The sequence below is a fragment of the Lagenorhynchus albirostris genome, chromosome 13 (assembly GCF_949774975.1).
Source record: "Lagenorhynchus albirostris chromosome 13, mLagAlb1.1, whole genome shotgun sequence".
NCBI lineage: Eukaryota > Metazoa > Chordata > Mammalia > Artiodactyla > Delphinidae > Lagenorhynchus > Lagenorhynchus albirostris.
Genome location: NC_083107.1, coordinates 63,820,098 through 63,847,731, shown reverse-complemented (window position 1 = coordinate 63,847,731; position 27,634 = coordinate 63,820,098). Strand labels below are relative to the sequence as shown.

The window sequence follows — 27,634 nt, the reverse complement described above, 5'->3', positions numbered from 1 at the left end:
ATTGTTAACATGGTATCTTTTATTCCGTAGGTTACTTTTTAATTGGTCCATGTCTCTTTCCTGCAACATGGTTTTGAAGAAAGCTGTTGACAGTCTACTTTGCTCGATGTGCCACATACACCCAAGTTATTTTTCTTTGCTTATGGGCTGGATGGGAATTACCCCTCCTCCAATGCAGTGTCACCATGGACTGTCCATGACAGATGATAGCAAAAAGCAAGATCTTAGTTCATCTTTAACAGATGACTCTAAAAATGCACAAGCACCTCTTGCACTAACTGAATCACATTTGGCAACCCTTGCTTCCTCTTCTCAATCTCCAGAAGCTATCAAACAATTACTGGACTCAGGTTTGCCTTCTCTTCTTGTGAGGAGTCTGGCTAGTTTCTGTTTTAGCCACATTTCTTATTCTGAAAGCATTGCTCAATCAATAGATATTTCCCAGGACAAACTCAGGCGGCATCACGTTCCACAACAATGTAATAAGATGCCTATCACAGCAGACCTGGTTGCTCCTATTCTTAGGTTTTTGACAGAAGTTGGCAATAGCCATATTATGAAAGACTGGCTTGGTGGGTCTGAAGTCAATCCACTATGGACAGCACTTCTGTTTTTATTGTGTCACTCTGGGTCCACTTCTGGAGGACATAATTTAGGTGCACAACAGACCAGTGCAAGATCAGCTTCTCTTTCTTCAGCTGCTACAACAGGATTGACTACTCAACAGAGGACAGCAATTGAGAATGCAACTGTTGCATTCTTTCTGCAGTGCATTTCATGTCACCCTAATAATCAAAAGCTGATGGCCCAGGTAAGAGTAGAAAAACTGGCTTATGTTCCAGTGTCTTATTATTTTAATGTGCTGTAACATGGCACTCTTGAAATTAGCTCAGAAAGGATCATGTATTAAGGCCAGGTGATGGTGAAGTTTGGGGTTGGTTGCATTTAAGGATTTGAATTTAAACCATAATTAAAATTACTGATATCTCCTCCCTCCTCTCCTCAACTGTTACATAAATCAGTTATTATTTCTGATGAATGATGGGCAAATTCATGGAGATTCTAGCTAAAGATCATACATTCCTCCTTTTAAAAAACTGCCCCTAATCAAAAGAACAACGCTTCAGGGACTTCCCTGGTGGTCCAGTGGCTAAGACTCCGCGCTCCCAATGCAGGGGGCCTGGGTTCGATCCCTGGTCAGGGAACTAGATCCCACATGCTGCAACTAAGAGTTCGCATGCTGCAACTAAGACCCGGCACAGCCAAATAAATACATAAATAAAAATATTAAAAACAAAAAAACAACGCTTCAGCTATTGGAACAGGATTGACCACTTGAAGGTGGCCATCAAGTGCTTCACAGCATTGAGGCATTGCATTTTATAGTAACCGGATTGTTAGAGCTGTTGATTTGCTTCTAATGAAGCAGACATTAGAATAAGTTTCAGATAGGAGACTCCTGACAAATCACATTAAAGGTATGAAAGATGATTTTATTGTATTAAGTCCACAGAGCCAAAAATCTTGAAAGCTGGAGTTATCTGGAGCATAATTCTAGTTGCTTTTTGCCAGTTTCTGTCTGTTGAGATCTTCAGCAAGTTGTTTAAACTGTAAAATGGAGATAGTAATACCTGCCTCTCAAAAGGTTTTCTTCTTTTGAGAGGATTAAATATGATCATGTATATGAAGTATCTAGCATAGAGCCTGTCTGAGACATGGTAGACACCAATAAATAGGAACCAGCTTCTATTTTTACCCCCTTATTTGATAGTGCTTATTCAGGTTAAACTATTAATGAAGGATGAGCTATCATAATTTTAGAATCTAGAAGGATGAGCTATCATAATTTTCAAAATATACTGAATGATTTAACTTTAAGAAGAGGAAGGTACTTTGTTGCATAAAGTAATTAATTATTGGGAAACTGTATCTACTTAATGTGTCTAATTTGAAAGAAATGCTTAAATTACCAATTTTAACCAAGTCCTTGAATACGGACATTTCACAATTTGGTTTGTGCCTGTGGGTAGTATGAAACTTTGTGTTCCATTGTCTTCTGGCCTAATAATCATCACTTAGCTTCTTGTTAAGGCTTTGTTTTATATTTTTAATATATTTTTTCAAAATTTTTGTTGTATTGTAACCACATTGATATTGACTGAAGTTAAAATTAAGTTGGTTTTGCTGGGTATTTATTATGTGAAAACCCTGTAGTAGTAACTTTTCTCATCCACAGAAATTTGTATTTCACTTTTAACTTTTTGTCTACTTCCATATAATCTTTAATTGCTGATTTGATGAATTCAAATACACTTATTAATCCACATTTTAAATTTCCTCTTTGTTCTTTAAAATATAAAGCTGCAAGTAAATGCCTCATTTAACTTTTTAAATCTCTCACTTTGCCAGGTTCTCTGTGAACTATTTCAGACATCTCCTCAAAGAGGGAACCTTCCAACATCAGGGAACATTTCAGGGTTTGTACGTAGATTATTTTTGCAACTGATGTTAGAGGATGAGAAAGTGACAATGTTTCTTCAGTCTCCCTGCCCAGTGAGTATTTAACAATTAAATTAAATCTTTATGATGAGCTGTGTGTAAAAATATTTTATGTTTTCATGTCAGAGCTTTCAGTTATCTCTGTTCTAATTTCTAATGAAATGAAATGAGATTAGAAATCAGAGGTTGTGCTAGCAAAGTGAAACTAGCACAACCTTTATACTTAAGGATAGGACTTAAAAATCTCAGCTAACCCTCTCTGTCCAAAATAACCTAGTTGTAACTTGCCATGGATAGTATAATTTGATTTGGGGGGTGGGATTGACAGATTATTAGGTACAATAGTGCTAATGCAAAGTATGATGAACAAATCGCATGGCAGACATGCCACATTTGAAGAAATATATAAAATAAACTCTTTACATTTTTGTATGCATTACTGAATTGTTTTTTTATGCTTCTGAAATTGTTATATAATGATATACATTTCAAAAAAACCTTCTTAATTTCTTTTAAATTTATTTCCAGCTGTACAAGGGTAGAATTAATGCTACTAGCCATGTCATCCAGCATCCAATGTATGGAGCAGGCCACAAGTTCCGTACACTTCATTTGCCGGTCTCAACAACATTATCGGAAGTTCTTGACAGAGTGTCAGGCAAGTCACATTTAAATATTTGTGTTTCTTTAACTTTATGTTAGATGTATATAGGAATTTTATTATTTTTATAACTTTATTGCATTCACTCACTCACCAACCATTTAATGACTAGAAAAGGTCAAGGTAGCTTCACATTTAGAAGCATGATGCAGTGGACAAAATGTACAATACATTCCAGCACCTGTAATTCTTTTGCTGTGATGTTTGTTATGTGTAGTAATGATAGAATGGGCAGTTGGAAATGTAGACAAGCTGTGGGAAGCCATTGATGGAATTTTCTCATGATAAACCATCAGGCTGTGTTTTTTTTTTTTGTGGTACGCGGGCCTCGCACTGTTGTGGCCTCTCCCGTTGCGGAGCACAGGCTCCGGACGCGCAGGCTCAGCGGCCATGGCTCACGGGCCCAGCCGCTCCGCGGCATGTAGGATCTTCCCTGACCAGGGCACGAACCCGTGTCCCCTGCATCAACAGGCGGACTCTCAACCACTGCACCACCAGGGAAACCCTGGGCTGTTTTATAGTAGATGAATTACAGTGCATTAGGTTGCATGACAGAATTCTAAGTAATAAACATTTACTAAATCTAGGGGAGAAATGAGTGGTCAGTAGGTAGAATCAGCTGGTGACCTTATTGTTTATAACAGTGAAGAAAGCAGAGAGCACGTTTCCCCTAAGTTTTTCAAGAGCTCTCCAATGATACCTTTAAACAGGATATAAATTATTAAAGTAAAAGCATTTTTTTGAGGTAGAATACAAATTGACTGGTTAGTTTGGGTTTATTGCCTCTCAGAAATCCTAATCAGTGATGAATTCATTGAGCATCTGCTATGGGTAAACACAGTGATTTCTTCTAGGGATGTAAAAGTGAGCAGGACATATATTCTACCTCTCAAAGTATTTATGATCTTTTGTATGTTGTCAGAATAAAAAATAAACTGAAAATTTTAAATGTTTGCATTTTAATTTAAATATAAGTCAGTGTGTTTTTATCTGTATACATTAGAGGGGGTACGTAAGTCTTTAAGCAACACTGATAACTGAAAGAAGTTAGGAGTATCCAGAAAAAAAACTGGCGCTATTTGTTAGTTGGAAATAGAAATCAAAACTTAGAATAAAAGACTGAGTTGAAGAGATTTGGGAGTTGTTACCATACATACGTACATAGATGGTAAGTTAAACCACGTGAACAGATATGATCACTTTGAGAAAATAATGTAGAGAAGATTCTTTACCAGTTTTAGACACTGCATCTAACAGAAATGTGTGCATAAAATTATAATACTTTCCTACATTTTTACATGTTATACAGTAAAATGTTAGAATATATTATAAATGTGTAACAGTTTTTTCTTATTTGAAAATGTCTACCTTACCTGTTACAGCTAAACTTTTGTGAAAATTTGACTTTGCAAACTTTTTTCTAAATTTCAATTTTCTGAAATTGTGCCTTCTACATGATGAAGAAAAACTTTAAAATTAATTAATTGAAGGAAGGAAGTGGGGAAGAGTACTAAACTTCAATTTTTGAGATTTCATGCATTAACTTGATAATGGAAAAGTGTAGACATAGTACAAAATAATTGGAAATTTAACATTTTTATTTATCTTTAAATGAATACTATTTTCTAAAATGTCATGGTCTGTCATTTAGGATATTTAACAAAATAGTTCCCTTTATTAACTAAAAATTAACAAATAAAACATATTGCTGTGAAAGAATAGTACATCCTAGTAAAAAGTCCAACAAAGTTATCCTGAGCAAATATCCGAAACTTCTAAGTGCTGAGTTTAACCTGAGTTTAGCAATGCTTTGGTACTTTAAGGTGTATTTGTGATATTTAGCCATATCTTAGGATATCTTAACATGTGCATGTGTATTTTATTAACATGTATGAAAACAAGTAATCCAAAATTATTCAAGCCATACTTTTACTCACTGCCTATAGCTTTCGACTATACTGCTTTCAAATAATTAAAGGTTATGTGTCTTTTTTTAAAAATTCTATTATTGTTTTTAAGCAATTTGATTATTATTATCATCAAATAATATACCTTGTAGTTATCTTCATGTTTCTTATGATTTGAGTTTTTGGACATGAATCTGTGTGGGTGTATAAATTTCATCAAATTTGGAAATTTTTTGGCTATTAGTTTCTCAAATATATTCTGTCTCCCCGTCACTCTCCTCTCTTTTGGTGATTCCAGTTACACATTTATGAGGCCTCTTGAAGTTGTTTCACAACTCACTGAAGCTTTGTTCCTTTTCCCCCCCCATTTTCCCCCTGTATTTAAAAAACATTATTTTTTTTTACAACTTTATTGGAGTATAAGTGCTTTACAATGATGTGTTAGTTTCTGCTTTATAACAAAGTGAATCAGTTATACATATACATATGTTCCTATATCTCTTCCCTCTTGCGTCTCCCTCCTTCCCACCCTCCCTATCCCACCCCTCTAGGTGGTCACAAAGCACCGAGCTGATCTCCCTGTGCTATGCGGCTGCTTCCCACTGGCTATCTATTTTACATTTGGTAGCGTATATATGTCCATGCCACTCTCTCGCTTTGTCACAGCTTACCCTTCCCCCTCCCCATATCCTCAAGTCCATTCTCTAGTAGGTCTGTGTCTTTATTCCTGTCTTACCCCAGGTTCTTCATGACATTTTTTTTTTCTTAGATTCCATATATATGTGTTATCGTACAGTATTTGTCTTTCTCTTTCTGACTTACTTCACTCTGTATGACAGCCTCTAGGTCCATGCACCTCATTACAAATAGCTCAATTTCGTTTCTTTTTATGGCTGAGTAATATTCCATTGTATATATGTGCCACATCTTCTTTATCCATTCATCCGATGATGGGCACTTGGGTTGTTTCCATCTCCGGGCTATTGTAAATAGAGCTGCAATGAACATTTTGGTACATGACTCTTTTTGAATTATGGTTTTCTCAGGGTATGTGCGCAGTAGTGGGATTGCTGGGTCATATGGTAGTTCAATTTGTAGTTTTTTAAGGAACCGCCATACTGTTCTCCATAGTGGCTGTACCAATTCACATTCCCACCAGCAGTGCAAGAGTATTCCCTTTTCTCCACACCCTCTCCAGCATTTATTGCTTCTAGATTTTTTGATGATGGCCATTCTGACTGGTGTGAGATGATATCTCATTGTAGTTTTGATTTGCATTTCTCTAATGATTAATGATGTTGAGTATTCTTTCATGTGTTTGTTGGCAATCTGTATATCTTCTTTGGAGAAATGTCTATTTAGGTATTCTGCCCATCTTTGGATTGGGTTGTTTGTTTTTTTATTATTGAGCTGCATGAGCTGCTTATAAATTTTGGAGATGAATCCTTTGTCAGTTGCTTCACTTGCAAATATTTTCTCCCATTCTGAGGGTTGTCTTTTGGTCTTCTTTATGGTTTCCTTTGCTGTGCAAAAGCTTTGAAGTTTCATTAGGTCCCATTTGCTTATTTTTGTTTTTATTTCCATTTCTCTAGGAGGTGGGTCAAAAAGGATCTTGCTGTGATTTATGTCATAGAGTATTCTGCCTATGTTTTCCTCTAAGACTTTGATAGTTTCTGGCCTTACATTTAGGTCTTTAGTCCATTTTGAGCTTATTTTTGTGTATGGTGTTAGGGAGTGATCTAATCTCATACTTTTACATGTACCTGTCCAGTTTTCCCAGCACCACTTATTGAAGAGGCTCTCCTTTCTCCACTGTACATTCCTGCCTCCTTTATCAAAGATAAGGTGATCATATGTGCGTGGGTTTATCTCTGGGCTTTCTATCCTGTTCCATTGATATATTTTTCTTTTTTTGTGCCAGTACCATACTGTCTTGATTACTGCAGCTTTGTAGTATAGTCTGAAGTCAGGAAGCCTGATTCCTCCAGCTCCATTTTTCGTTCTCAAGATTGCTTTGGCTATTCGGGGCCTTTTGTGTTTCCATACAAATTGTGAAATTTTTTGTTCTAGTTCTGTGAAAAATGCCAGTGGTAGTTTGATAGGGATTGCATTGAATCTGTAGATTGCTTTGGGTAGTACAGTCATTTTCACAATGTTGATTCTTCCAATCCAAGAACATGGTATATCTCTCCATCTATTTGTATCATCTTTAATTTCTTTCATCAGTGTCTTATAATTTTCTGCATACAGGTCTTTTGTCTCCTTAGGTAGGTTTATTCCTAGATATTTTATTCTTTTTGTTGCAGTGATAAATGGGAGTGTTTTCTGGATTTCACTTTCAGATTTTTCATCATTAGTGTATAGGAATGGCAGAGATTTCTGTGCATTAATTTTGTATCCTGCTACTTTACCAAATTCATTGATTAGCTCTAGTAGTTTTCTGGTAGCATCTTTAGGATTCTCTATGTATAGTATCATGTCATCTGCAAACAGTGACAGCTTTACTTCTTCTTTTCCGATTTGGATTCCTTTTATTTCCTTTTCTTCTCTGATTGCTGTGGCTAAAACTTCCAAAACTATGTTGAATAAGAGTGGTGAGAGTGGGCAACCTTGTCTTGTTCCTGATCTTAGTAGAAATGCTTTCAGTTTTTCACCATTGATGATGATGTTGGCTGTGGGCTTGTCATATATGGCCTTTATTATTTTGAGGAAAGTTCCCTCTATGCCTCCTTTCTGCAGGGTTTTTATCATAAATGGGTGTTGAATTTTGTCAAAAGCTTTCTCTGCATCTATTGAGCTGATCATATGGTTTTTCTCCTTCAGTTTGTTAATATGGTGTATCACATTGATTGATTTGCGTATATTGAAGAATCCTTGCATTCCTGGAATAAACCCCACTTGATCATGTTGTATGATCCTTTTAATGTGCTGTTGGATTCTGTTTGCTAGTATTTTGTTGAGGATTTTTGCATCTATGTTCATCAGTGATATTGGCCTGTAGTTTTCTTTCTTTGTGACATCCTTGTCTGGTTTCGCTATCAGGGTGATACCAGGGTGACGGTGGCCCCGTAGAATGAGTTTGGGAGTGTTCCTCCCTCTGCTATATTTTGGAAGAGTTTGAGAAGGATAGGTGTTAGTTCTTCTCTAAGTGTTTGATAGAATTCGCCTCTGAAGCCATCTGATCCTGGGCTTTTGTTTGTTGGAAGATTTTTAATCACAGTTTCAATTTCAGTGCTTGTGATTGGTCTGTTCATATTTTCTATTTCTTCCTGATTCAGTCTTGGCAAGTTGTGCCTTTCTAAGAATTTGTCCATTTCTTCCAGGTTGTCCATTTTATTGGCATAGAGTTGCTTGTAGTAATCTCTCATGATCTTTTGTATTTCTGCAGTGTCAGTTGTTACTTCTCCTTTTTCATTTCTAATTCTATTGATTTGAGTCTTCTCCATTTTTTTTCTTGATGAGTCTGGCTAATGGTTAATCAATTTTGTTTATCTTCTCAAAGAACCAGCTTTTAGTTTTATTGATCGTTGCTATCGTTTCCTTCATTTCTTTTTCATTTATTTCTGATCTGATTTTTATGATTTCTTTCCTTCTGCTAACTTTGGGGTTTTTTTGTTTCTCTAATTGCTTTAGGTGCAAGGTTAGGTTGTTTATTCGAGATGTTTCCTGTTTCTTAAGGTAGGATTGTATTGCTATAAACTTCCCTCTTAGAACTGCTTTTGCTTCATCTCATAGATTTTGGGTCGTCGTGTCTCCATTGTCATTTGTTTCTAGGTATTTTTAAAATTTCCTCTTTGATTTCTTCAGTGATCACTTCGTTATTAAGTAGTGTATTGTTTAGCCTCCATGTGTTTGTATTTTTTACAGATCTTTTCCTGTAATTGATATCTAGTCTCATAGCATTGTGGTCACAAAAGATACTTGATACAATTTCAATTTTCTTAAATTTACCAAGGCTTGATTTGTGACCCAAGATATGATCTATCCTGGAGAATGTTCCATGAGCACTTGAGAAGAATGTGTATTCTGTTGTTTTTGGATGGAATGTCCTATAAATATCAATTAAGTCCATCTTGTTTAATGTATCATTTAAAGCTTGTGTTTCCTTATTTATTTTCATTTTGGATGATCTGTCCATTGGTGAAAATGGGGTGTTAAAGTCCCCTACCATGAATGTGTTCCTGTCGATTTCCCCTTTTATGGCTGTTAGTATTTGCCTTATGTATTGAGGTGCTCCTATGTTGGGGGCATAAGTATTTACAATTGTTATAACTTCTTCTTGGATCGATCCCTTGATCATTATGTAGTGTCCTTCTTTGTTTCTTCTAGTAGTCTTTATTTTAAAGTCTATGTTGTCTGATATGAATATTGCTACTCCAGCTTTCTTTTGGTTTCCATTTGCATGGAATATCTTTTTCTGTTCCCTTACTTTCAGTCTGTATGTGTCTCTAGGTCTGAAGTGGGTCTCTTGTAGACAGCATATATATCGGTCTTGTTTTTGTATCCATTCAGCCAATCTGTGTCTTTTGGTGGGAGCATTTAGTCATTTACATTTAAGGTAATTATCAATATGTATGTTCCTATTCCCATTTTCTTAATTGTTTTGGGTTCGTTATTGTAGGTCTTTTCCTTCTCTTGTGTTTCTTGCCTAGAGAAGTTCCTTTAGGATTTGTTGTAAAGCTGGTTTGGTGGTGCTGAACTTCTCAGCTTTTGCTTGTCTGTAAAGGTTTTAATTTCTCCATCAAATCTGAATGAGATCATTGCTGGGTACAGTAATCATGGTTGTAGGTTTTTCTCCTTCATCACTTTATATGTCCTTCCAGTCCCTTCTGGCTTGCAAAGTTTCTGCTGAAAGATTAGCTGTTAACCTTATGGAGATTCCCTTGTGTGTTATTTGTTGTTTTTCCCTTGCTGCTTTTAATATGTTTTCTTTGTATTTAATTTTTGACAGTTTGGTTAATATGTCTTGGCATATTTCTCCTTGGATTTATCCTGTATGGGACTCTTTGTGCTTCCTGGACTTAATTAACTATTTCCTTTCCCATCTTACGGAAGTTTTCAACTATAATCTCTTCAAATATTTTCTCAGTCCCTTTCTTTTTCTCTTCTTCTTCTGGAACCCCTGTAATTCGAATGTTGGTGCGTTTAATGTTGTCCCAGAGGTCTCTGAGACTGTCCTCAGTTCTTTTCATTCTTTTTTCTTTGTTCTGCTCTGCAGTAATTATTTCCACTATTTTATCTTCCAGGTCACTTATCCGTTCTTCTGCCTCAGTTATTCTGCTATTGATCCCATATGGAGTATTTTTAATTTCGTTTGTGTTGTTCATCGTTGCTTGTTTCATCTTTAGTTCTTCTATGTCCTTATTAAATGTTTCTTGCATTTTGTCTATTCTATTTCCAAGATTTTGGATCATCTTTACTATCATTATTCTGAATTCTTTTTCAGGTAGACTGCCTACTTCCTCCTCATTTGTTAGGTCTGGTGGGTTTTTATCTTGCTCCTTCATCTGCTGTGTATTTTTCTGTCTTCTCATTTTGCTTATCTTACTGTGTTTAGGGTCTCCTTTTTGCAGGCTGCAGGTTTGTAATTCCCATTGTTTTTGGTGTCTGTCACCAGAGGCTAAGGTTGGTTCAGTGGGTTGTGTAGGCTTCCTGGTGGAGGGGACTAGTGCCTGTGTTCCTGTGGATGAGGCTGGATCTTGTCTTTCTGGTGGGCAGGTCCACGTCTGGTGGTGTGTTTTGGGATGTCTGTGGACTTATGATTTTAGGCAGCCTCTCTGCTAATGTGTAGGGTTGTGTTCCTGTGTTGCTAGTTGTTTGGCATAGGGTGTCCAGCACTGTAGCTTGCTGGTTGTTGAGTGAAGCTCGGTGCTGGTGTTGAGATGGAGATCTCTGGGAGATTTTCGCTGTTTAATATTGTGTGGAGCTGGGAGGTCTCTTGTGGACCAGTGTCTTGAAGTTGGCTCTCCCACCTCAGAGGCACAGCACTGACTCCTGGCTGCAGCACCAAGAGCCTTTAATCCACACGGCTGAGAATAAAAGGGAGGGAGGGAGGGAGGGAGGGAGGGAGGGAGGGAGGGGGGGGAGAGAGAGAGAGAGAGAGAGGGAGAGAGGGAGAGAGAGAGAGAGAGAGAGAGAAAGAAAGGAGGGAGGGAGGGAGGGAAAGAAAGAAAAGATAAAATAAAGTAAGATAAAATAAAGTTATTAAAATAAAGAATAATTATTAAGAAAAAAATGTTTTTAAAGAAACAAAATAACGGATAGAACCCTCGGACAAATGGTGGAAGCAAAGCTATACAGACAAAATCTCACACAGAAGCATGCACATACACACTCACAAAAAGAGGAAAAGGGGAAAAAAATCATAAATCTTGCTCTCAGTCCACCTCCTTAATTTGGGATGATTCGTTGTCTATTCATGTATTCCACAGATGCAGAGTATATCGAGTTGATTGTGGAGCTTTAATCCACTGCTTCTGAGGCTGCTGGGAGAGATTTCCCTTTCTCTTCTTTGTTCGCACAGCTCCCGGGGCTCAGCTTTGGATTTGGCCCTGCCTCTGCGTGTAGGTCGCTGGAGGGCGTCTGTTCTTCGCTCAAACAGGACGGGGTTAAAAGAGTAGCTGCTTCGGGGACTCTGGCTCACTCAGGCCAGGGGGAGGGAGGGGCACGGAGTGCACGGCGAGTCTGCGGCGGCAGGGTAACGTTGCACCAGCCTGAGGCGCGCCGTGCGTTCTCCTGGGGAAGTTGTCCCTGAATTCTGGGACCCTGGCAGTGGCAGGCTGCACAGGCTCCCTGGAAGCGGGGTGTGGATAGTGACCTGTGTTCGCACACAGGCTTCTTGGTGGCGGCAGCAGCAGCCTTAGCGTCTCCTGCCCGTCTCTGGGGTCCGTGCTTTTAGCCGCGGCTCACGCCCGTCTCTGGAGCTCCTTTAAGCAGCGCTTTTAATCCCCTCTCCTCACGCACCAGGAAACAAAGAGGCAAGAAAAAGTCTCTTGCTTCTTCGGCAGGTCCAGACTTTTCCCCGGACTCCCTCCTGGCTAGCCGTGGTGCACTAACCCCCTACTTACTGTGTTCACGCCGCCAACCCCAGTCCTCTCCCTGCGCTGCGACCGAAAACCGAGCCTCAGCTCCCACCGCCGCCCGCCCCGGCGGGTGAGCAGACAATCCTCTCGGGCTGGTGAGTGCCGCTCGGCACCGATCCTCTGTGTGGGAATCTCTCTGCTTTGCCCTCTGCACCCCTGTTGCTGTGCTCTCCTCCGCGGCTCCGAAGCTTCCCCCTCCGCCAGCTGCAGTCTCCGCCCGCGAAGGGGCTTCCTAGTATGTGGAAACCTTTCCTCCTTCACAGCTCCCTCCCACTGGTGCAGGTCCTGTTCCTATCCTTTTGTCTCTGTTTATTCTTTTTTCTTTTGCCCTACCCAGGTACGTGGGGAGTTTCTTGCCTTTTGGGAGGTCTGAGGTCTTCTGCCAGCGTTCAGTAGGTGTTCTGTAGGAGTTGTTCCACGTGTAGCTGTATTTCTGGTGTATTTGTGGGGAGGAAGGTGATCTCTGCCTCTTACTCTTCTGCCATCTTCCCCTCATCCGCTTTAAAATTTTTGATAATTTATATTGTTCTATCTTCAAATTGACTTCAGTATCTAATCTGCTGGAAGTTATATCTGGTTCTTTTCTATATATGTCCTTCTCTTTATTTAAAGTGTACAAGCTTTCTTCTAGTGTCTTGATTTTTTGTTTTTTGTTTGTTTTGGTCGCACCGCTCGGCCCGCGGGATCTTAGTTCCCTGACCAGGGATTGATCCCGTGCCCTGTGGAGTGGAAGCACAGAGCCTTAACCACTGGACTGCCAGGAAAGTCCCTAGTGTCTTGAATATATTGATCTGTTTATGTAGATTTTTGTTTTTTCATTGTGGATTGTGTGTTACTGCTTTTTTTTGTGTGTGTGGTACGTGGGCCTCTCACTGTTGTGGCCTCTCCCGTTGCGGAGCACAGGCCCCAGACGCGCAGGCTCAGCAGCCATGGCTCACGGGCCCAGCCGCTCCGCAGCATGTGGGATCTTCCCGGACTGGGGCATGAACCCGTGTCCCCTGCATCAGCAGGCGGACTCTCAACCGCTCCACCACCAGGGAAGCCCCTGCTTTTTTAATTTGCCTAGAAAATTTCGTTGGTTGCTAGACAATGTGATTTTTACTTTTCTGGATGGTGGATATTTTTGTATTCTAATAAATATTTTTTTATTTCTTTCTGAGATGTAGTTATGTTACTTAAAAACAGAACGTTACTTTTAGGACCAGCTTTTAATAAGCTTTATTAGGTGGGACCAGAGCAGCTGTTAATTTAGAGGAGAACTTACTGTGATGATGGAAATATTTTATAATCCTATACTATCTAGTGCAGTAGCTTTTAAGCATATAGAATGTGTCTGGCGAGATTAAGGAACTAGTGTTTTAATTTTACTGGACTTACTTTTAAAGAGGTACTGTATTGGAATAGAAGCACAGTACCACATTTGAAAACAGAGGTCTGGGGTTAATTTGGCCCCACTGCTGAGGTTATACTCTTCTGATAATTCTGTTAGAAATTCACTAGGCATTGGGAATACTAAATATTCCAGCCCTCCTTTTAGAACCTGGGATTCATCCCCTTGCTACTTTTTTTTTTTTAATGTTGATTTATTTTGTTTATTTATTTTTTGGCTGTGTTGGGTCTTAGTTGCGGTGTGCAGGATCTTTCTTTGCAGCACATGGGCTCTTCGTTGTGGCGTGTGGGCTTCTCTCTAGTTGTGCTGTGCGGGTTTTCTCTCTAGTTGTGGCTTGCGGGCTTCAGGGCGCGTGGACTCTGTGGCACGCGAGCTCAGTAGTTGTGGCGCACGGGCTTAGTTGCCCCGCGGCATGTGGGATCTTAATTCCCCGACCAGGGATTGAACCGGCATTCACTGCCTTGTAAGGTGGACTCTTTTTTTTTTTTTAATTAATTTATTTATTTATATTTGGCTGCGTTGGGTATTCGCTGCGGCACACGGGCTTTCTCTAGTTGCGGTAAGTGGGGGCCACTCCTTGTTGCAGTGCGCGGGCTTCTCACTGGTGCCTTCTCTTGTTGTGGAGCACAGGCTCTAGGCACGCGGGCTTCAGTAGTTGTGGCTCGCGGGCTCCAGAGCGCAGCCTCAGCAGTTGTGGCGCATGGGCTCAGTTGCTCCATGGCATTTGGGATCCTCCCAGACTAAGGCTCGAACCCGCGTCTCCCGCATTGACAGGCGGATTCTTAACCGCTGCGCCACCACGGAAGCCCACAAGGTGGATTCTTTACCACTGGACCACCAGGGGAGTCCCCCCTTGCTACTTTTTAAAAGTATTTTCCTTGCCCTTTAGGTGGTTTCCTTGTATGTAATGCTTGTCAGTATGCATTCCAGATTAGAGGAGACCCTCTGTAGATCACTGGGGCTCACTCTCTGTGCAGATCTCTCCTCGTTGGCACTGTGCCCTGTGAACTGCAGCCAAACCTGCCCTTGTCTTCCCATCTCTGTATCCTCACCTTGAGTGATACCTCGGTTGTGCTGAGCTGTGGTCTGGGAAATTGAGGGAAATAAGCTGGTGCAATCCTAGTGCTTACTTCATTTGTTTCCATTCACCCAGGAATCACTGTCCTGCCTTCCTGATGCCCAGTATCTGAAAACTTTATTTCATATATTTTCCTAATTTTTAGTTATTTCAGGTAGGACAGTAATCTGGTCTTTGTTATTTCATTTTGGCCACAGGTGGAAATCCAAACCAGAACAATTTTAAGCAGTAAATTGAGCAAAATCTTTCTCAGTGATACCTTTTAGTGTTTGAATGGCATTTATTGAGATAACACTATATATATTCTTGTTTTGTTATTTTTATTTAGTTAGGAGTCTTAGATAACAAAGTAATATAAAAATAAAGAATATAAATTCTTATCACCTAATGAACTATGATTGTGAATTTTTTATTACTTAAATATTTCCCTCTGACTTGTGTAACTCTTTTTGCCATTTGGGGTTACTTGCTTGTTTTTCTGAGAAAGTAAAATGTATTGTTGCATTATGTATTTATTACAGTAGTCCCCCTTTATCTGCAGGGGATACATTCCAGGACCCCCAGTTGATGCTTGAAACCACAGACAGTAGCGAACCCTGTATATACTATGTTTTTTCTCATCCATACATATCTATGATAAATATGATATATATGTTAATCTCTTGCTGTGCCCACAGTAAGAGATCAATAAGAATAACTAATAATAAAATAGAACAATTACCTAATATACTGTAATAAAAGTTAGGTAATGTGGTCTCTCTCTTTCAAAATAATCTTACTGGGCTTCCCTGGTGGCGCAGTGGTTGAGTGTCTGCCTGCCGATGCAGAGGACATGGGTTCGTGACCTGGTCCGGGAGGATCCCACATGCCGCGGAACGGCTGGGCCCGTGAGCCATGGCCGCTGGGCCTGCGCGTCCGGAGCCTGTGCTCCGCAACGGGAGAGGTCGCACCAGTGAGAGGCCTGTGTACCGCAAAAAAAAAAAAAATAATAATAATAATAATAATCTTACTGTAGTGTCTCACCCTCCTTCTTGTGATGATGAGAGATGATAAAATGCCTACGTGATGAGATGAAGTGAGGTGAATGACATAGGCATTGGGAACACAGGCTTAGGTTACTTTTGACCTTCTAACAATACATCCGAAGGAGGAACAGAAGAGGGATCATCTGCTTTGGGTGATCCTGGGTTATCTAGCCATGACGACTGACATCCATGACTGAATGTCAGAGCAGACGATGACATGGTTGGGAATTCCAAGTGGGATGGATCCAGTGAGATTTCGTCATTATAGTCAGAACAGCAAGCAATTTAAAACCTATGAGTTAATTATTTCTGGAATTTTTCATTTAATATCCTCAGACTGCAAGTAACTGAAACCACAGAAAATGAAACCATGGATAAGGGGGAGCTGCTGTATTAACAGTGTTTAATTTTTTTTTTTAATTTCACAAAAATAGAAATGGTCTAAAGGCTATCTGTAGTTTAGAAGAGGTTCTAGAAATTGAGATCACAGGGATATTTTCAGATATTCAAAGAAAGCTACAAAATAGGAAATAATACAAAAGATGCTGTTTTATCACTTGATCATTTCACCTTAACATTATAATAAAGCACTGGATCATAACTGTGTTAAGTTAGAAAAGTAAAAACAGAGCCTGTATCAGTCATATCCATTTAGTGAAAAACATTCTTAATGTCAGAACAGTTCATCCAGCTTTTTGAGCTTCTTAATGGTTAAATAAGATCACTGTATGGTCATCATTTATTTCATGATTTATAATACCATGCCATATTCAAAAGCATGAAAGAAAATATGATTTCAGAGTAGTAACTATCTATGAAGGTCTTTAGTATTTTTTTTTTTTTTTTGGTGGTATGCGGGCCTCTCACTGTTGTGGCCTCTCCCGTTGCGGAGCACAGGCCCCAGACGCGCAGGCTTAGCGGCCATGGCTCACGGGCCCAGCCGCTCCGCGGCATGTGGGATCTTCCCAGAACTGGGTACGAACCTGTGTCCCCTGCATCGGCAGGCGGACTCTCAACCACTGTGCCACCAGGGAAGCCCAGTATTCATTCTTAAAGTACTTGTAAAATATATCACTTTATCTAAGATTCCTAACCAAATAAAAACAACAAAACCAGAAACCTCTGTTACTTACATTTGTTCCTTTATACTGCTATTTGTAGAATAAAATAGAAGTCTAATGTAATGCATTAGGAGGAGTCCTGAGCTTGAATTCCATATTGCCCTTTGCAGGTTGTATGAGTAACCTTGCTAATAAGGCTGTTTACCCTATTTTGAAAATAATATTCTTCTTTCGTTTGCATGTTGTGAGGACTGAAATTGATGGTACGTGGCAAGCAGATTGAACTATGCCTACAGTAAAGCAAATGCTCTTGATAATGGTTTTCAAAACTGCCTCTAGAGGTAGACTATTGTAATACATAATATTTTCTAGAGATTGGAATTTAAATATCCTGGCCTAAGGAGAGTGATGAGTTCCTTTCGTTGATAATGAGAATTGAATGTCAGATTTTCCTTAACAACATTCCTTCCAGACCATTTACATTGCCTTTGTATTAGTGACAATAATAATCTCGTGTAAACATCCCCAAGATATTTATTGCTTCCCTTCTTAACCATTTTGAAAAGCAATGTATTTTGCATAAAAATTTCTTACAGATACACCAAGTATCACTGCTAAACTAATTAATGAACAAAAAGATGACAAAGAAAAGAAAAACCATGAAGAGAAGGAAAAAGTTAAGGCAGAAAATGGATTTCAGGACAATTACAGTGTTGTTGTTGCTTCAGGTATGCTTGCTTGCTTTTTTTTTTTTATGATCTTGATTTTGTTTGGGTTTCTGTAAACTGTAACAATTTATATTTACAGGAGCTTCATGTAATAAAAAGTATTAATGCAAAAAGCTGGTGTAATGATGTCTTAATATTAAATACACAATTATTGCACCAGAAATCCGTTACTTTTTGGCACTGAAATTATTAAACTTATTTTGAGCTTAGTATATTTTAATCAGATACTCAGCATGTGTAAATAGATATTTTGTTTCAGTTTGACAGCGTACTGGGAATTACACTCTTAAAAGTTCACTAAGTGTTAAGGAATTTTTCTGTAACCTCCTATTTATTGATCGATTGATTGATTGCTGCATCGGGTCTTAGTTGCGATGTGTGGGCTTCTCTCTAGTTGTAGCACGCGGGCTTAGTTGCCCCATGGCATGTGGGATCTTACTTCCCCGACCAGGGATTGAACCTGCATCCCCTGCATTGGAAAGAGGATTCTCAACCACTGGACCACCAGGGAAGTCCCTGTAACCTCCTTTTTTTTAAAAATGAAAAAGTATTCACTAGTTTTACTTATAATATTGTGCTTATTACATAAAATTAGAAAATAAAAATCATCAAAAGAAAATTGGTTGAAAAATGAGTTTTTACTTTTAGGTGCAGGAAGAAGAAAAAATGACCATGATAAGTGATAATTTTGGAGGATATTTTCTTTAACAAAATTCTTAGTTCAGAAGAGAAAGCTCAGCCTAGATTACCTTACTCCTCAAATAGCAGACCTATGTATTGGTTTAATCCATCCTATCTCAGAGAAAAATTAAGAACACAAGATTTTCTGTACATATTTGCACAAAATTACATTCTAGTAAATGGATGGTCATCTATATGTATCTCAGAGAGTATAGGAGTTAATTTATACTTTCTTGGAAAATAGTTACACATGCAGCCAGTTATTCATGGAGTATAATACATGACAGGTAGAATCAAGAGAACAGATATTTAATGAGAAGAAATATTTCTATCTTTTGGCGTTAGGAATGTGGCGCTTTAGTAATATATTGTAGGAATACACTTTTACTTCATGAGTGTGTTGGCTATATAAAATCTTGGTGATTTTTTTTCTTTTAGGGCTGAAATCCCAATCTAAACGTGCTGTGTCATCTACACCACCTCGCCCACCATCCAGGAGAGGGAGGACAATGCCCGATAAAACAGGAAGTGCTTCCTCAGGAGCAGAGGCTGCCAACAAAATAATCACTGTCCCTGTGTTTCACCTGTTCCACAAACTCTTAGCTGGTAGTGTTCACAGTGATAAAACATATAAGAAATTTTAGTAATCTTACAAGTGTACAAATCAGATGTGTAATCAGGTGCTATTGATGAGATAAATAATTTAGTGAAACTTCGTCCATATAGTTCCCTCCAAAAGAAGTGAGAACAAAAAGGGAGTAACCTATTTCGTACCCCTTTTAACACTATAATGTTGCATTTTTACACTTTACTTGCTTCCTGAATTTTCTTATGAATGTGCCATAAAATGATCAGTAAAATGAATGTTTTAGTGTGTTCATAACAAGTTATGTAGGATGCAGTGTGAGGCTAATTTTAAAGAATTAGTTCTAGCTGTGGAATTCTTAGATGTAGCCCTGATAGTTAAGCTTCCTCTCTACCTAAACATATTCTTTGACTAGTATACCTTCCGTTGGTCAAGGTGATAACCATTTTATCTGCATTTTTGTGCTGTATCATTATAATCAAATTGCCAACTAACTTTGACTGGATTTTACTTCTTAGCTTTACATTGTTGATTTAAAGCAGAGGTCAGTAAACTATCACAGGTGGACCGGATGCTTCTTTTTGTAAAAACATTTTTGTAGGAATACAGCTATGCCCATTCAGTTATGTATTGTCCATAGCTGTTTTCATGCTACAGTAGAGTTAGTAGGTTGCAGCAGAGACCATATGGCCTCCATAGCTTAAAATATTTTTTATCTGGCCTTTTATGGAAAAGATTTTCCAATCCCAGATTTATGGGAATGTTTCTTTTTTTTCTATTCACTGTGGCTCTCAGAAGATGTTGGTGGGATTTGGTTAGCAACTGATTAACACTTTGTATAGATATTTTTGTTCACATATGTCAGAAGTAAATTTGAGTTTTGTAAACGTTCTGTGGGCAGTTTTTAAATTGCTTTGAAATTGGTGTCAGAATCAAACTCTTACCTGTAATTTAACTTAGTAAAAGCATTAAGTAATTGAGTAAATGGACTCAAGTAAATGTCTCCCTCTTGGATTCCAGGTTTAACTTAGTTATGTCATTTTCAGGCCAGCCGTTGCCAGCTGAAATGACGCTTGCCCAACTTTTAACTCTGCTATATGACCGAAAACTTCCTCAAGGTTACCGTTCAATAGATCTGACAGTTAAATTGGGTTCTAGAGTCATCACAGACCCAAGTCTGTCAAAAACAGATTCTTTTAAAAGACTGCACCCTGAGAAAGGTATGTATATGATATTTCTTTAAAATTGCAGTCTGTAATCTGAGCAGGCAGGGATTTGTATAGCTGATGACTTACTGTACATTTTTGTTACATCTACTTGAGATCCTTTTCTTTCTTTATGACTGAGTTATCTGTAAATATAGAAAATTGCCATTATTTCCATTGGAAATTAATGTTAATTCCTTGAGTAGCATCACTTATTTTATGGGCCCATATGCTTTAATTTCTGCTTTAATTTTTTTTTTCCTTTGGCCACACTGTGTGGCTTGCAGGATCTTAGTTCCCCGACCAGGGATCGATCCTGGGCCCTCAGCAGTGAAAGCATGGAGTCCTAACCACTGGGCCACCAAGGAATTCCCTGATTTTTAAAAATATTATTTCTGCATGAGCCATGTGAATTGTTCATAATTTTATAATCAAAGTGAGAACCCCAATTTAGAATTTCCAATTTACTGATAATTTATATTGAGTGATATTTTGTGCTCATAAACATTTTTTACCTTAACCAAAAGTGGGATCATACATTTTCTTACCTTTTTATTTTTATATATTCAATTAAATATTTATAAATGTGCGTTTTATTGCCTATTTTTAATATATGATTAATATAATAATTTATCTGTTTCACAATTGTTGAAGGAATCTGATTGTTTCTGATTTTTCACTACTATAAATGGTATTTAAGCAATGATTTTCATAGTGTGGATATGGTGTCATCTTATTTATTGTCAGTCTTTCTCATGATGAAAGATTCAATTATTAGCCTTTTGTACTCTTTAATAAATTTTAGTACATTTTCTTTGCCCAGATTTTCAGCAGGATCATTTGTCTGTTTTAATGTTCGTAGGGTCTGGTTATGTGTGAACATAAACTTTTGGTTTTCCTCTGTGAGTGATTTGAAGTTAACCAATATGGTATAATTTTCAGTTTTCAGTAAGAAAAGTCTTTGTCATTATTCAGTTTTTCCTAATTGGATACTTTAGAGCATAACATGCACATACATTAATATTTTCTGGAGTCTCTGATGTTTTACTTATTTGCCCTAAAGGACAATACTTCTCAAACTTCAGTATGCCTGTAAATCACCTAGAACATTATAAAAATGCAGATTCCTACACAGTCTAGGATGGGACCTGAGAGTCTACATTTCAGAAGCTCTCAGGCTGATACTGATGCTTACTAGTCCATGGACCATATACTTCGAGTAGTAAGACTGTAGGAAGCAACATCAGAAGTTATCTAAATGTGTTTGTAGCATCTAGCCTAAAATAGCTGTATCTGAATAACTTAAGATAATTATGCTCTTTTGTTGAGTAGAGAGATGACAACAGTATTTGCTTTGTAAATGAAAAAGTATTATAAAAATAGACCCTCTCTTAGCTGTTATTTGCGATTATTCTTCTAGATCATGGAGATTTACTTGGTAGCTGTCCCGATGATGAGGCTCTCACTCCAAGTGATGAATGTATGGATGGGATACTGGATGAATCCTTACTTGAAACCTGTCCCATTCAGTCACCATTACAAGTTTTTGCAGGAATGGGTGGACTGGCTCTTATTGCAGAAAGACTACCCATGCTATATCCAGAAGTAATTCAACAGGTAAGATAAGATTCCTAAATAATTATATCATTCCATGGGAAAGACCTTCTGTTTTCCGGTTTGTGTTTAAGTTAACATTTGGAAGTACCGTTTCCCTTAAAGTCTTTGAGTAGTGTATAAACCTTTCAAAGCTCAGCCTATATGGAGCTGTGTAAGAATTAATTTGGTAAAGAAATGTTGAAGACCAGGCAGATTTGCCAGGGGCATCACACTGTAGCATTACTTTGATTTCATGGTCATCACACTGTAACATTTTTGTTTCTGTGCTTCCTAAGGTGTGATATTAATTACGGATATTACTGGAAATGGGAGAGTGAAATAGTAGTGTATGCTTCTACCCAAATACACTATGTCTTTTGGCTTAACTTTTATTCCTTTTTAAGTGCCATTTCCATTTAAGTAGTTTTTAAAACATTAATTTAACCTCTTCCCCTGTTCATTGATGTTACTGTCACTGAGGTGTGTACTTTTGATGTTCTGCTATTAATGAGGGGGGAGTGTGATGCGTGAAGAGTTGTAAACACCAAGTTCTTTATTTCTGTTGATTGAGGTAGGGGAATTATTCTCTCTAATTTTATCTACTTGGAGTGTGTGTGTGTGTGTGTGTGTGTGTACTTGGTGTGTGTGTGTGTGTGTGTATGCTTGCATTAGTTTCTTAGGGCCATGGTGACAAAGTGTCACAAACTGGGTGGCTTAAAACAACCGAAATTTAATTTTCTTACAGCTCAGGAGGCTGTAAGTCTGAAATCAAGGTGTCACCAGAGCCATGGTCACTGATGGCTCTAGGAGATTATCCTTCCTTGCCTCTTCTTAGCTTCTGGTTATTGCTGGCAGTTAATGGCATTCATTAGTCTGTAGCGGCATCACTCCAGTTTCTGCCTGCCTTTTCACATGGCCATCTTCCTTTTGTGTATCTGTGTGTCTCTGTATCTCCCTCTCCTTATAACAACACTGTCATTGGATTTAGGGTCCACCCTAAGCCATTATGACCTCATCTCTTAATTGATTACATCTGCAAAGACCCTATTTCCAAATAAGGTCACATTCACAGGTATTGGGGGTTAAGACCTGAGCATATCTTTGGGAGGATACAGTTCAATCCACAATAATACCTATTCAGTAAATGGTTATTACTTAACCTGCTATTCAAAGAGCTTATGCTATTTTTATTTTAAGATAATATAACCATGATATAAGATGACTGTCACAGAAAAATATGAGTAAAATTTTATTTCTTCCTAGAAAATGTAATGATACAGCCAAAAGTTTGAAATGGAAAAAACTTCGACATTCTCAAGATTATTGTTGTTCAATGAAAATGACTTCCCTAATTCAGTATTCAGTGTGCTTTATTATATTGAGTGGAAATTGGGTGCTACTATAATAAATACCTAAAAGGTGGAAGTGGCTTTAGAATTGGGTAGTTGTCAGAGTGTGGAAGAATTTTGAGGAGCATGATAAAAAGAGGTCTAGATTGCCTTGAACAGGTGACTAGTAGAACTATGGATGGAAAGCCTTTGCCAGTGAGGGCCCAGATGAAAGTGAGGATCACAGTAGAAAGAACCTGTGTATCATAGAGAATACCTAAATTGGCTTAAGCAGACTGTTGGTAGAAATATGGATGTTAAAAGTACTAATGGTGCAGCTTAGAAAGAAATGAGGAACATGTTATTGGAAACTGGAGGAAAGGATATCCCTGTCTTTTATTGGTAGAAATCCTAGCATATTTATGTCCTGAATGTGGAAGGCAGTATTTGTAAGTGATGAACTTGGATATTTAGTTGAATTTCCAACCCGAGTGTGAAGAGTTACCTGTTTTCTTCTTGGTGCTAATAGTAAAATGTGAGAGGAAAGAACTGTTGAGCAACAAGCAACTATCACTTGACAATTTGAGAAATTCTCAGTCTATCCAGATTGCAAAAGATGCTAAAATTAGAGATTTGCTGTCAGAAAAGCATGCTCTGGAGAAAAAGCCAAAGATGTGGCTGTTCAACCTTTGCTGGTGCCTCAGAAAAATCAAGATGCTAGTGCATTCAGTCACACAGAGTGCTATTTGAAGAGATCAGTCATATTATTCATGGATCCCGTCAGCCATCTAAACAGAAGCCAAGAATAGAGAAAGTTGTGTGACAGTGGTAGCAAAGTCAAAGGAGGAGATGTGACTGTGGAAGCAGAGGTTCAAATGAAGCAGCCAAAAGCCAAGGAATGTGAATAGCCTCTAGAAGCTGGAAAACACAAGGAACCCACACTCCCTGAGAGTCTCCAGAAGGAACACTTGATATTTAGGATCAAAAGCTTTGATTCTAGCTCCCTAAGACTCTCTTTGGATTTCTGACCTCTAGATCTTTAGTATAACAAATTTGTATTGTTTTAAGTAAGTTTGTGGTGATGTGTTACAGCTTACCGTATAGGAAATGAATACAGATTTTGGTCTGTACTTTCTTAGGATGTTTTTGTCTCATTTTGGTATCAGGGTAATACCGTCTTGTAGAATGGGTTGGGAATTTCTAATACTTCATATTAAGAAAACTGTTAGATGGATTTTTCTACAGATTAAACACTAAAGATTACAAAATTAGTGATAGAGAAGATGCGTCAAAAGAAATCATCCAAACTGAAGCATGGAATGTATAAGGAATGAAAAGAACATAAGAGCTATATGGACTTGTAGCTAGAAGTGAAAAATTCTGATGTGAATTTATGGTTGCAGAAAAAGAGTGGATTGAAACAGGGACAGAAACAGTACAGAAAGGAAGAAAATTTCCAGAACTGATATAAAACCTCAATCCAAAATTCAAGAAGCTCTGTAAACCCCAAGCAGGATATTCATATTTAAGAACATTATGATAAACTGCTTAAAACAAAAACAAGAGAAGAGCTTAAAACCAGCCAAAAAAGCAGTCAACTCATTTCTTTTCAAAACAGTAACAATAACACTGACAACTAACCTTTCATCAGAAACCTTGGGAGCCAGGGAATTACATCTTTGAAATATAAAAAGAAAAAAAATCTACCATCCTAGAATTTTATACCCAGTGAAGAAAATTTTGTACATTTCCCTCAATATTACTACTCTTTCCATAAAAAGTAAATTGGTAAAACAGAATAACAGGTATAGGATTAACTCTCCTGTATATATAAACTCTGGACAGACTATTTTAAAAAAAAATGTTGAAAGGCTCTGGAGAGCGACTAAAAGTAGACACATATTGAAGAGGATTTAAACACAAAAAGAATGGAACCACATTGGGTGAGATTAGTGTCTACGTGACTTTTCTCCTGAGAGTACTCCTCAGGCTCTGTGGGGTAGGATGGTAGAACTCATGCAAAAGCTACAGAGGAGTTTGGTTCTTCCATCCTGGCTGGAAATTAAAAGGGGAGGAATTCAGAAAGGAGGGAGCCACAGATGGGGGAGCTCCAGGAATTCTGCACATGAATTTCTGCACGTGAATTTCTGCACAACAATAGCTGGCTCCTGAATTATGGTTACATAGGTTTCTTGAGGGAAAACTAGAAGGGTGAAAGAGCTGTCCAGAGATTTCAGCGTCTTTCCAGCATGGAGAAGACAATTTGCAGTTCTATTCCTTCCAAGTTAGAGGTAAAAATCTTGGCTTTTCTATTGGAATTGAAAATGAGTCACACATTAAGAGTATAGATGGCATCCCGGTAATCAGGGATTCACTTGAGAAATAAGAGCAAAACCAAAATAAACTCTCCTAATAAATTTACAGAAGGCCTCAAGGTAACCTATCAGTAATTTAACTATTTTCTAAAATAAAACTGAACACATTGCAGAGTATGATTATAGAACTAAGAGTTACTACAACATCTCATCAATAATGTACGGTGTATATAGAAAGATTACCAGACGTGCAAAGAAATAAGAAAATGTTACCTGTGGTTAACAGTAAAATAAGTCAGTGATCAGATCTTATTCACATTTTGCCAGTTGTCCCACTAATGTTCTCAAGGGCAAAAGGAAAATAATTCAATTTCTTTTGCATGATTTGAGGGAGGTAATCGTCAGAGATTCAGTTCAGGATCATATATTGCATTCAGTTGTCTCTTTAGTCTCCTGTAATCTGTAACAATTCTGTTACCTTTGTTTTTCATGACCATGGCATATGGAAGAGTACAGGCTAGAAATTTTGTCTATATATTTAGTCACAGATATACATGTTTCTATATATTTTTTCCTAGACTTGTTTGCTTATAGGGCGTGGAATCAGACTACCCCCAGCAGTGTGTACATTCCTATATACCATATCTTCTTCTTAAAATACCGTTTCCACTAAAATCAGTGCCCCTTGGAAAAATTCTAGGATTGGGGCAGAGAATGTACAAGATGAGCGTAGATACAGAAGCCTGCTTTAAGGGGGTTCCACTGACCAAATCTGATTCTCCTTGGGCATCAGATAAAATGATAGTAACAGATTATAACTTATAGAGTAAAATTAGAATCCATACGGATATAAATGAATGAATAAATAGATGGAGAAGAAGGAAACGTTTTTGTGTACAGTTCAGTGCCAACTAATGTAGCAGGAATGGTAGAATTAGAAAATCACCATTTGGCAACCACTGCAATCATGATTATTTCACACAGCATAAAAATGCTAACTCTAATGATCAAAGTTTAGTGCAAAACAGGGTATTTATATAGTCTCAAAGGACCTGTCTACAGATACTTAACTAATTCCAAAGGAGAAAATAGTCATTTTTAGAGTAGAGATACTTGGCAGACACCACCATACTCATGGTATCATGTAACTCATTTTAAAAAACATGTCCTTTTACTGATTTTTTTAAAAAAATTTATTTTATATTGGAGTATAGTTGATTAACAATGTGTTAGTTTCAGGTATACACCAAAGTGATCAGTTATACATCCTTTATTGATTTTTATATTCTTATATTTTAAGGAGATCATTTGAATTCAAGTCTTTAGTTTGAATCTGATGTTGAAACATACAAATAGCCGAACAAAATTGTTTTTTCTTTAGGTGAGTGCTCCAGTTGTAACATCTACCACTCAGGAGAAACCAAAGGATAGTGATCAGTTTGAATGGGTGACTATTGAACAATCAGGGGAATTAGTTTATGAAGCACCAGAAACCATTGCTGCTGAACCTCCACCTATCAAGTCAGCAGTACAGACCATGTCTCCCATACCTGCCCATTCTTTGGCTGCTTTTGGATTATTTCTTCGTCTTCCGGGCTATGCTGAAGTGCTACTAAAAGAAAGAAAACATGCCCAGTGCCTTCTTCGCTTGGTTTTGGGAGTGACAGATGATGGAGAAGGAAGTAAGTGTTTAGTGTTATTAATGAAATTTAATGTAGGTAGGTTGTGTAAAATTACTCAGATCATTACCTATTATTCATCATTTATTTATTTCATAGTTTAGCTACTAGATAATTTCTTATTGGCAACTTAGTTCCAATAATAGATATAATAAATCCTAAAGAAGCTTCATTTTCACTTCTTTATTCATTCAAAAGTTATATATTGAGTGCTTACAAAACTGCTGGGCACCGTTGGAGGCATTTAAAGATGAAGCAGGTATTTAGATCCTGCCATCAAGTAGCTAATGTGTTCCAGTAATAGCAATGAGGAATGTATATACACATATAGACATAGCAAGTTATAAAAGCCTTGAGAGAAGTACAGTATTATGGAGGCTTACAAGTGTGAGATCATTTCCTTACTACCCAGCAATGTGAATAAAACAGCATTGTAGTTTTTAGTGGGGCCTTGAAGGAAATTGTCAATGTAGGTTGAGAATGGTTATTGCAGAAAGAAGGAATGATTTGAGCAGTGTTTATATGCTCATATTATATGAGAGGGGATAAGTTGGCTGATGAAATTTGCATAAAGCAGGACTGAGAACTCATTTTAAAAGTTGTTATTGATAACAGATCATGGAAAGGCTTCTTAAGAACTTCAGATTTTATTCCGAATAGTAGTTAAAATTTATTAAAATACGTTAAGTGAAGTAGTGATATGATGAGAATCTTTTTAAAGAATTCTTCAGTGAATCTGGTAGCAATATTTAGATTAAAGAGAAAAGAATGGGGCTTCCCTGGTGGCGCAGTGGTTGAGAGTCTGCCTGCCAA

General features: G+C 37.9%; 1 protein-coding gene across 1 annotated transcript in view; it reads left to right on the top strand.

Annotated features, from left to right (window-relative positions):
* BIRC6 (baculoviral IAP repeat containing 6) overlaps positions 1-27,634 on the top strand; it is a 238,594-nt gene that overhangs the window by 141,913 nt on the left and 69,047 nt on the right. The window contains exons 55-62 of the mRNA XM_060168808.1: positions 31-811; positions 2,410-2,553; positions 3,028-3,157; positions 17,300-17,431; positions 18,551-18,718; positions 19,745-19,918; positions 21,324-21,520; positions 26,524-26,824. Of these exons, the coding sequence (XP_060024791.1) occupies positions 31-811; positions 2,410-2,553; positions 3,028-3,157; positions 17,300-17,431; positions 18,551-18,718; positions 19,745-19,918; positions 21,324-21,520; positions 26,524-26,824 (2,027 nt within the window). The remainder of the gene's footprint in view (positions 1-30; positions 812-2,409; positions 2,554-3,027; positions 3,158-17,299; positions 17,432-18,550; positions 18,719-19,744; positions 19,919-21,323; positions 21,521-26,523; positions 26,825-27,634) is intronic.